The following is a 10626-nucleotide window of genomic DNA, read 5'->3' on the forward strand; positions in this document are numbered from 1 at the left end:
ACCCTGGTGCTGGCTGTCACGCCCTGCCTGGCAGCCGATTTCTCTTTATTCTGTCTGCTCTTTGTTCCTCTGTTCCTTTCTTCTGTCCTTTTTTTGGGTGGGGGCTAATTCAGTATTTTTTAGTATTCCTTTTATCTCCTTGGGTTTGTTTTTTTTTTAATGTCTTTTGTGTTATGTTTTAGTTGTTGCTCTAGAGATTACAATATGCATCTTTAATTTATCATAGTCTACCTTCCAAAAATATTCTACCGCTTTAGTAACCCGACTTTATATTATTGTATTTTTACTTTTAGCAGTTTATAGTCTTTTAAGGAGATTTAAAGGTACACACACACGTATATATCTAATTTTTTTTTTAAGCCCCTTAGTTATTTACTGATACATTCACCCTTTCTGGTGTTCTTCATTCCTTCCTATAAAACCAGATTTCTATTTGGAATCATTTCCCTTCAGACTAAAGAATTTCTTTTAGCCTATTTTTGTAGCATGAGTCTTTTGGAGACCAGTTCCTTCAGCATTTGTCTATTTAAAAATGTTTATTTTCCTTTCATTTTTGAAGGATATTTTCACTGGATATGGAATTTGAGGTTGACATTTTTTTTTTTCTTTAAGCACTTTAAAGATACTATTCCATGGTTCTCTGCCTCCTTTGTTTCTGATGAGAAGTCAACCATTATTCTTACTGTTTTCCAATATGTCGTGTGTCTTTTTTCCTCTGGCTGCTTTCAAGATTTTGTCTTTATTTTTAGCAGGTTGACCTTGATACATTTATATGTGGTTTTCTTTTTATTTATTCTGCTTGTGGTTCACTGACCTTGGATTTGTGGATTGGTTTTATTCATCAATTTGGGAAATTTCTTGGCCATTATCTTGTCAATATTTTTTGTTTTATTCTTTCCTCTGCTTCTGGGACTCCATTTGTATTTATGTTAAGCAGTTTTTTTATCATCCCAAATAAAAATAAAATTGATCTGTAATTTTTTTTCACTTTTTTTCTCTGTATGTTTCAGTTTGAGTTCTGTTCACCTGTCTGTCCTCAAGTTCACTGATTCTTTCCTCTACCATGTTCAGTATTTTAAGCTCATCAAAATAATGATCCATCTGTAATATAATACTTTTCATTTCTAAAATTTGTGTTTGCCTTTTAAAAATACAGTTTCTATATCTTTGCTGAAATTCTCTTTTTATTCATGTCGTCCACCTTTTCCACTAGATCTTTTAACATGTTGATCACAGTTATTTTAACAGCCCTATCTGAGGATTCCAACATTTGGGCCATCTCTGGGTCTTGTTCTGTTGGACTCTTTTCCCTCTTGTCAATAGTTTACATTTTCTTGCATCATAACATGTCTCATAATTTTTTTTAAGTGCCAGACATTGTGTGTAAAAGAACAGTGGAGACTAAAGTAGAAAAGGTGGCTGTTAGTGTAGATGAATTGAGCCAATGTAGTCAATTAGGTGAACTGGGTCTGGGCTTTGTTGTTGCTTTATAAATAATCAATTCACCACTACTTTCAAATTATTTAAGGGTGGGATAAGACTTTCCTTTTAGTAGGACTTGGGATCTGCACGTCCGGAGGGTTTTACTCAGTTCTCCTGCTCTAGCCTCTACTAAGCCCCATGTAACTGTACCTTAGGAGTGCGATGGGGGAGGTGGTTCTGTCTCAGCTCTCCAACCCCTCCCCCAAATATAGATGGCTACTGCTCTGGTTGAACTTCTCTGACTTGATGTCCTTTGGCTGTCTTTTTTGGTAATCTTGGGATCAAATAATTTTTTTTTTTTTTCTCCTAGCCACTGTAGTCTGCAGATCAAGGCTCTGGCCAAAATCCATGCCTTTGTTCAAGACGCGTGAGTGTTGCCCACTTTTCAGAATTCACTTATTTCAAGGGAAGATTTTCCTTGCTCCTCCCTCAGACTGGTTCTTTTTTTCATTTTAACAAACATTTAAAAACACCTACTCTTTTATCTTGTACTCTGCTATGATCTCTGAAGGACACCAGAGAAGTATATGGCATGAAACTTGTCCTCAAATACTCAACATTGTCTTTGGGCAGATAAGAGTAACTCAGGGAAAGGCTACAGGACGAGTTACGAACAGCGCGTCGGAGGGTGGAGAGTGGCGTAGCATAAATAGAATACGTGACGTTCGGGGAACCCAGAGTAAAGAGTGGTCGGGGAAAGCCTCCGGTAGGGGGTGAACATAAGCTAATTCAGTTTTGTGGGGCATAGTGACATCTGTCGGGATGGGCTTCACGTGGCCTGTGTTAGCAGAGGGGGAGCCAGAACGTGCTGATGGGTGATTGGAAGAGGAGTGTGTGTGGGAACCCTGGCATCCAGGTGGTCGGGAGGGTCCTCTCTTCCCTTCCTGTTGTGGTGGGAAGGGGGGGCAACCCCGGTTCGTGTACACCTGAGCTCCCGGCTCCACGAGGAGAGCCATGAGAGTGCTGCGAGCGCCCCGGCCCGTAGCAGCATGGCCTCTGGGTGTGCACTCACGTGTCCATTCGTTAGGCCTCCTCTCCGGGGTTCTGAGGGCTGCACAGGGGCACACTCCTGTGCCTCTTGGAGGTTTTAATCACTTACTGGCTTCGTTTTCCCAGGACCCTGAGTGAGCCTCGGCAGGCAGAAATCCGGAAAGAGTGCCTGCGACTCTGGGGGGTGAGCATCTCTTTCAGCCCCTTGTCGCTCCAGGGCAGGGCTGTAGAGAAGAATAGGACTGACTCCCAACCGTGGCCTTAGGTCTCCCCCCACCTGAACATGCCTGCTGCCGCACAGCATCCCAGAGCCGGACGTCTCGGCATTGCTGCTCGTTACCCCCTTGGCCCTTTCACTGCCGGTTTGGCCCTGCAGCTGGGTCAGAAAGGACGGGGTGGTGGGGGGACAGGCTTCATTTCGGCTACTTCCTTTCTCTGTGGTCTCTGGGGTGTGCTACCACAGGGCCTGCAAGGGAACGGTGACTGAATTGTTCACCTCCATCCCCCTCATTCCAGTCTCCTTTGTCACGTGCCATTTCCCCTTCCCCAGTCCGAACCTATCCCCTCATTTGCACACCCTCACTGCTTGTGTTGGTCAAAAGGGCATTTGAAAATCAAAACTCGTTGCTATCTTGTTTCAGATCCCAGACCAGGCTCGAGTTGCTCCTTCTTCCTCAGACCCCAAATCTAAGTTCTTTGAGCTAATCCAGGTAAGTCTGGTATCTGTGGTGAAAACAAGAAGTTGGAGCCTGTCTCTAGATGCAGACAGTATCCTTGAGGGCCGGATGCATGTCCTCCAGAGGGCTCGTGCAGGCGCCCTCCTGGGCTCTGAGGCTGCTACCGTTGGGAACCTGTGGTACAGGGTACTGAGTTCTCCAAGGAGCACATCAGGCCGACTAAAGATTCTTGTCCAGAGATGTGCTTATGCTCAGCATTCCTGCCACCCTGGTGCTGGCTGTCACGCCCTGCCTGGCAGGTTCAGGGTCCCGCGGGATTTGCCTGCAGAGGAGATGGAATATGGGAAGATCGTAGACAGGGGAGCTGGGCAGCGGGCCGAGGGATCTGCCTGGGTAGCCCACAGCGGGGCTGGCCTGATCCCTGGTTCCTTGTCCTGTTTCTGGGGAGCTGTCCTCAGAGTAGAGTTCTTCTGCTGTTCTTTTCTACCACACAACTTCCAGCTTTTCCCTGGGCTTCATTTAAATCTGGCCTAGATCATGGGCCATTATGCTGGTTTTGTGGGGGTCAGGCACTGGAGACTGAGGCTCAAGATAGTCTCAAAAGAATAGCATGTGTACATTTTTCTGAATGGGATAGCGAGATCGCTTAACCACTCTCAAACCAGCTGCTAGAGAATCCTTGCCTTTAGTTTTATTCTTGTGACATTTTCTTCCAGCTCTGATAAATCAGTCGGTACGTGGGAACTCAGTGTTCTTTCTTCTCCATCCTTCCTAATAGGTCCTACAGGAACACTCCAAGCAGAGGGAAATAGATCTCACTTAGTGCATGTTAGGTGGAGAAGGGAGTGCAGGGGAGCATGTTTCAGAGAGCAAGTGCTTCCTGTCCCTTGCCTCTCCCAGCCTGCCCCCGGGCCCCTACAGGCACTGTCCCTTGTGACTGTCCCTTGCCCCACCCAGCAGTGTTTTCTCTGACCCGCGGCTGCAGGGCACTGAGATCGACATCTTCAGCTACAAGCCCACGCTACTCACGTCTAAAACCCTGGAGAAGATCCGTCCCGTGCTCGACTACCGCTGCATGGTGTCCGGCAGCGAGCAGAAGTTCCTCATTGGCCTGGGGGTGAGTCTGCAGCTGGCTTCCTACCAGCTTGGGATGGCAGAATTGCCCTCTGTGGGAATCTGGACAGCTGCCTGCCACTCCGTGCGTGTTCTCTTGGCACCAAGGAGCTGGGGCTTTGACCCTAGTGAAGGTATTTCTTGAAACTTCGTTTCCTTTCTTCCTCTGAGTTTGCCAAGTGTCATTCATTTGTTCTTTCACTTATTCATGAGTTTTGTTTCTTTAACTGTATGCATTGCTAAAGGGAACACTGCTGCTTTACTTACGATACGCAGCTTCCCAGGCTAGCAGCATGGTCAGCAGGCTAATCTGGCTTGAGCCCATGCAGCCGTTTCTTTGCAACACCACCACCACCCTATGTCATCCCATCTTGCAAAGACACCCTCTGTCCTTACCCTGGGCCCCTTGGAGTCTAAAATGCAGTGAGAGAAAAGCCTTGGAAAGTTCTCTATCTTAATTGGGTAAAGTCATTGCTTTTTCTTTCAACTCTGACTTGTCTTTCTGTATAATTTGATCTCTTCTTCCTTAATTAACTACTTTTGTGTCCTCTCACGCTTTGTCTTTTTCTCCTTTTACTTTCTCTCTCCTCCTCTGCTCTCTGGACCCTTCACCAAACCCACCCCAGACACACACCAAGCTGGATCTTTCTTCAGGGCCACTGATCATGGACTTAGGTCTTTTGAATGGTGCCGTGGGCCTGTTTCCTCCTGTAACAGGACCGAGCCAGGTCACCACTTTTCTCCTGCTGAGGCCGTGGAGAACACTGCTGTCATGATCACTGAAGTATAATAAACTTAATCTCTCCTAGACATTTTCTTTGGACATTTCCCAACCCCATCAGCTTCTAGCTGCCAACTGAAAGCCCTTTTGAGAACTGAGCCTCTTACCCCTCAATCTCCTGACCAAGCCCTTTCTCTCTGCCTGCAGAAGTCTCAGATCTACACGTGGGATGGCCGCCAATCAGACCGCTGGGTCAAGCTGGACCTGAAGACAGAGCTGCCTCGGGACACTCTGCTCTCTGTGGAAATTGTGCATGAGCTGAAAGGGGAGGTCAGAGATGGTTCTGCGTAGGCATTGGCCCTGCAGCAAGGGGACCGGGCTACTGCCGAGCCTGGTCCTTTGCCCTGAGTTAACTTGGTTACCCTGTGTGTGTGTTGACAGGGCTCAGGGCTGAGGAAGGGTTTCGTAATTATTCCTTCTCCTCGAGCAGTTGCTGTAAGCCATGGTAGATTCAGGTCGGAAGGAGCGCAGTCTCTGTATGTGTTGGAGGAGACCTCGATCATCTCTGTGCATTGAGGGCCCTGGTGGGCCCGATGGGTGTTTTTTTAGCTGATTGAATTTTTGACCAGGGATCCCTTGGGAAAGAAGAGACTTGTTATTTCCCAGGAGCTTTGAGTATTACAGCTAAATGGCTGGTATTCTGAATAGACGGTGGGAACGGTTGGCAAAGGGTGGGCAGCTCGGCCCCGGTGGGAGCACCGTGGCAGCAGCCCTGATGGGTTTGAGGTTCAAGGGGCTCATCATCCAAAGCCACAGATCTTCCCCTGCTCGGCAGCTCAGGTCAGTCTGGTGTGGAGAATCAGCCGGGAGGGAGGCAAGAGAAATATCCTGTGTTCAGAGCCCCACCCTTCCCCCAGCCGTGGGTGGGATGGAGGCCAGCTTGCCGTGGGGGGCAGTGTGGGCCACAGGCTGTTGCCTAGCAGAGTAGACAGTGTACTTGTGCTTCTAGGGGAAGGCCCAGCGGAAGATCAGCGCCATCCACATCCTCGACGTCCTCGTGCTCAATGGCAGTGATGTTCGGGAGCAGCACTTTAACCAGCGGTCTGACCCTGGGCCCCAGGGTAGGGAGGGCGGGGGTGGGCCAGGGCAGCTCTGCGGGCAGCAGCCTCCCAGGCTCGGCCCCTCACCCAGGCCTTCTCTGCTGTGGCCATCCTGAGAGTTTCCCTCCCCCACCCACTGGCCAGTCCTGAGGGCAGGGTGAGAAACTGGTGTTGGCACTTCAGAGTCTGCTAGGGTTTGAGCCTTGGTTGTCATAGATACCAACACGCTCTGTTTTGCCACAGCTGTTCAGGTTGAGGTGATATTTGTGTTAAGGCTCAGCAAGAGTGACCTTGTGGGAAGAGGGAGGACTCCTCTAAAGAAATGTCCTGTGTCTGAGTGGTCCCATTTAAGTTGGTTCATCTGAGTGGGTACACTGTGGTGTCTGTGGTTTCGGGTGACACGGCAGACACAGTACAGGTGATACTTGAAGTCGTAGTGGAGGTGACTGAGCACAGCTAAAGGCATACTCTTCAGGAAAACCAACAACATAGTGTCACTAGAGGTCGGAGTGCAGAGAGGGGGAGGGCATGAATAAAGACATCCGTGGAGAAGGGCAGGTGGCCTGCCGGAAGGGCACAGGTGGTCTTGGAGCAGTTTTGCTGCAGATTCATGAGGTTCTCCCACTTGTGCTGTGAAAACGCCCTGGGGACAGGGCTGCTGGTAGAGCCACCCTTGCTTGCCTCTGAGAGACTCTGTTTGGATTGTAGAATTCAGCTTGCTGAGAAATTTGTGAAAGCCGTTTCCAAGCCTAGTCGGCCTGACATGAATCCCATCAGGTGAGCATATGGTCGCTCCCCTCCCTGCTGCTGCTTTCCGGCCGATGCCACGCTTCTGTCCAGCGAGGGATGGGAGGGCTGAGTGGCGAACACTAGGCGAAGCTAGTGTTAGAGATAAGGCTGCCCTTGACGAGCAATTTGTTTGGGGGTGCTTGGGGGTAACTACTCCCCAGAGTGTCTCCCTGTGCTGCCTGGCACGTGGGGGAACCTCCTTCTGCGAGTGCTAACACACCTCAGGAGTCACCACTCACACGGGAGCATCATTAGCGTGCCCCCCGGCCTTTCGTTGTTTTCAGGTATGAACAAGGTGCCGAGGGAATGGAATCTTGAGCATGAAAAGACGGACGGTTTGAGGCAGCGGGACCCTCGGTGCCTGGGGAGAGGCCAGGGCTTGCTGTCGTGTTAGGTGGTGTGGAAGTTCCAGGCCCCTGAGAGGGAAGGGAGGGAGAGAAGAGAGTCAGGGAGAAGACAGACAGAGAGCAGGCTTTTCCAGGGTAGGCCGAGGGCTGAGGTTGTTACCCAAAGGGCACTGCTTAGCCCTGCTCCTTGGGGCTTCATGTGGCTTAAGTGTCTGTTTATACTTTATCAAAGCATTTTTATTATTTTTAATGTAAATTTACTTAGTTAAAATTAAATCCAGTATTAAGAATACACTTAACAGATGTCACGTGAAAGTCTAAAAGGAATTTCTATCTGCACTTTAAAATACCCCGTCCGCTAGGTCCTGAAAGGCCGCTCCCGGGACCCAGCCTCCATGGCTTGCGGTCTGGGGCCGGGTCTCCGGGAACCTTACCGAGCAGCAGTTCCAAAGGCACGTTCGGGCCCCCAGCGGCGGAGGGTGGGCATCAGGCGAATCCCTCATCCTGGTAGGGCCCCTGCCCGGTAACCACTGTGGGTAATAGGACTGTTAGGACTATTTAGAAGTAACTCTGCTATACGAAGGCGGAAAATCCATGTAGACAGACCAGGTTCGTCCTTTGTTTTCTGGCCTCTGGTGACGGTGAAGATGGGGGTAGGAATGTTGGCAGAGACATCTTTGTCTGCCAAGGCTTTTCTTCCTCTCTCTCCCTCTTTTCTTGGAGTAACTAGAGTTGCATTCTCCAGTTGCCCCAGGGCAGGCCTGGAATGCTGCCTGGCAGCTCTGAAACCTGGGGCTGGTCTGTGTAGGATCCTCCATCGTGGTGGGCTCGGTGGCTGCAGAGAGGGCCTGAGCAGAGGGCAAGGGCAGGTGCAGACCCTGCCTACTAGCTGCCTCCCGGAGGAGAACGCCCCCCAGGAAGCCTTTGCCCATCCTCTCTCCGTCCCTCTCCCCGCAGGGTGAAGGAGGTGTACAGGCTGGAGGAGATGGAGAAGATTTTTGTCAGGTGAGTGACTCGACCAGCGCAGCTCAGGTTTGGAGGGGAGCAGGGGTGGGGGGCATGGCCGAGTCCGGGATTCATTTCCTGTGTTTTCGTAGAGATGGGTTGGGGCTGGGGTGGTGAGTTGGCCCTGGAGGCCGCCTCTCTACCCCGCACCCAGCTTGCCTCCAGCTTGCCCCGTGTGGCTCCGCTGCAGCCAAGAGCCCCCCGGCTGAGAGCTGATTCAGCACCCTGTCAGGAGGGGAGCAGGGCGGGTGTGTGTCGGGCAGAAATACGGGCTCACTGACGCTGTTATAGTCACGGCTGTCCCTGCGAGGGGCAGACAGCAAGCTGCTTGAAACACCGTAAATCCCAGCTCCCAGTGCTGAGAGAGAGATTGAGCCTGGAGGGGTGGGGGGCATAAACGCTCCCTCGTATTCTTAGCGGGGTGCGGGGTGCTCGGGTGCTCACGGGTCTGCGTCTTGTCCTGGGCGTGCCTACGTGGAGGCGTTACTGTTAACTCGTTAGAGGCTGCAGTGTTGCCATGGCACCCGTGGTTTCAGATCTCACCCTTGGCATCACCCTGAAACTAACCGAACAGCAATGACACAGCAGGGTCATCTGTTACCCCCCCTGCCTCCATGGCTTGGGGGGGCGTTCAGAGCCTGAGTTCTAAACCCAGCACTGCCACTAACTCGTCTCTGTGCCTCAGTTTCTTCTTATGTCAAACTAGGATAAAATACTGTCATTGTTATGGTTTTGATATTAGCAAAGACTAACGTTCGGGCTTTTTCTCTCTGACACGCGTGTGTGTGCAACCGTTTGCACCCTTACTCGGGGAAATCAGGTTAGAAATGAAGATCATCAAGGGCTCCAGTGGCATCCCAAAGCTCAGCTACACAGGGCGTGACGACCGGCACTTTGTGCCCACAGGCCTCTATATCGTCAGGACAGTGAATGGTGGGTGCTGAGTGACTGCTCCCTGCCCTGCCCCGCTCCCTCCCGCTCCCGGCCGGAGGGATGGCCCAGACCCTGGCTGAGCCAGAGCTAAGGGCTCTCTGCCAAGGTGGGCAGCAGCCAGGCCGGCATTTCTCAGAGGCGTATGGAGGTTGGGTTGGGGGTGGGGAGACAGGAGCTCAGCTTGGACATACACGCACGGTGCTGCCACGGCAGGACGGGGCCTTCTCTGTAGACAGAGGCAGATCCGGAAAGTCAGGCTGAGGGTCTGTCCATTTGCACCCCCTTGTCTTCAGTGCTCTCTTGCTAACAGAGTCCTGCATCCTCTGCCTGAGTCCTAGCAGTGTCACCCTGGTGGCACGTTGTCAGGCCTGGGGTGAGGTTGTTGAGAAGTCACTTTCTTAGTCCTCCTTGGAGCCCCTTTGGGCTGGTGATGAAGGCTGCTCCCTCATGGACTGTCCACTGCCTGCTTTGGGGGGATGCGGGAACAGGATGAACAGGGTGGGAGGAAGCCACATCCCTGTGCTGGCTGGTCCTATCCCTCACGGGTGCTTTGTGTGCTTTCTGGGCTTCTTCCCGCTGTCGCCTGTCAGAGCCGTGGACTATGGGATTCAGCAAAAGCTACAAGAAGAAGTTCTTCTACAACAAGAAAACCAAGAGCTCTACTTTCGACCTCCCTGCAGACTCCATCGCCCCATTTCAGTAAGTAGTCCCCCCGGCAGCCCCAAGGACTCCAGCCGGGATGCCAGCCCGCCCGCCCTCCTGAGGCACGCTCCAGGTCCTCACATGATTGCTGCCCACGCAGGGGCTCCTCTGAGCCAGGTTGTGCTCCTGTTGAGCACCTTCATCCCCACAAAGGTGGGGCTAGGCCTGGGAATAAACAAGCTCAGTGAGAGACAGAGGTGCCCTGACCTGCTGCGATGGCTGGGGGTCCTGGGTGTGAAGGTCACACCTGGGCAGTGCATCTGCCCCACAGAGCAGCCACTGCTTGCGTAGTGTTGACACTGGCCTGGGGGTGGGAGCATGCTGAGGGCCCACAGCCCTGCTGCCTGGGACTCAAGGCCCCCCGTGCCCCACATCAGAACCCAGCATCCATTTGCCAGGCCGTTGGCCACAGGTTTCAACAGCAGCCCCAACGTACCTGTAATTAGTCACTGACACTTGTTTCTGTCACCACACTAACACTGTTCTATTAGAGAAGCACAGACAAATGAATATCAGTAATTGTAGGAGAAATGAGCAGCGACATCTGTTTGTTGGGAAAAGTTGGTTCTGGGAGGCAGGGAGGAGCAGCTGGGGCCTGCTGCGTACCTCTTGGCTGCCAGAGGGAAGACCCATGGGCCCGTGGGCCCCATGTCTCTGACACCACGTTAGGAGCCAGGGAGCAGCTGTGTTTGGTCCTGGGTGTGACTGCCTCCTGGGGTGTAGAGCCTGTCTGGGCCCCAGTCCCTTTTGATCCAAACGTCGGGCAG

At 51.7% G+C, this 10626-nt stretch overlaps 1 protein-coding gene across 1 annotated transcript in view; it reads left to right on the plus strand.

Annotated features, from left to right (window-relative positions):
* The window catches only part of CMTR1 (cap methyltransferase 1), a 47907-nt gene that overhangs the window by 35511 nt on the left and 1770 nt on the right, over positions 1-10626 (plus strand). The window contains exons 14-24 of the mRNA XM_012646630.1: positions 1793-1849; positions 2599-2656; positions 3114-3182; positions 4135-4266; positions 5191-5313; positions 5993-6084; positions 6792-6860; positions 8177-8224; positions 9045-9157; positions 9748-9856; positions 10540-10546. Coding sequence (XP_012502084.1) covers positions 1793-1849; positions 2599-2656; positions 3114-3182; positions 4135-4266; positions 5191-5313; positions 5993-6084; positions 6792-6860; positions 8177-8224; positions 9045-9157; positions 9748-9856; positions 10540-10546 — 877 coding nt within the window. The remainder of the gene's footprint in view (positions 1-1792; positions 1850-2598; positions 2657-3113; positions 3183-4134; positions 4267-5190; positions 5314-5992; positions 6085-6791; positions 6861-8176; positions 8225-9044; positions 9158-9747; positions 9857-10539; positions 10547-10626) is intronic.

The sequence above is a fragment of the Propithecus coquereli genome, unplaced genomic scaffold (genome assembly GCF_000956105.1).
Source record: "Propithecus coquereli isolate 6110/MARCELLA unplaced genomic scaffold, Pcoq_1.0 Scaffold248, whole genome shotgun sequence".
Lineage (NCBI taxonomy): Eukaryota > Metazoa > Chordata > Mammalia > Primates > Indriidae > Propithecus > Propithecus coquereli.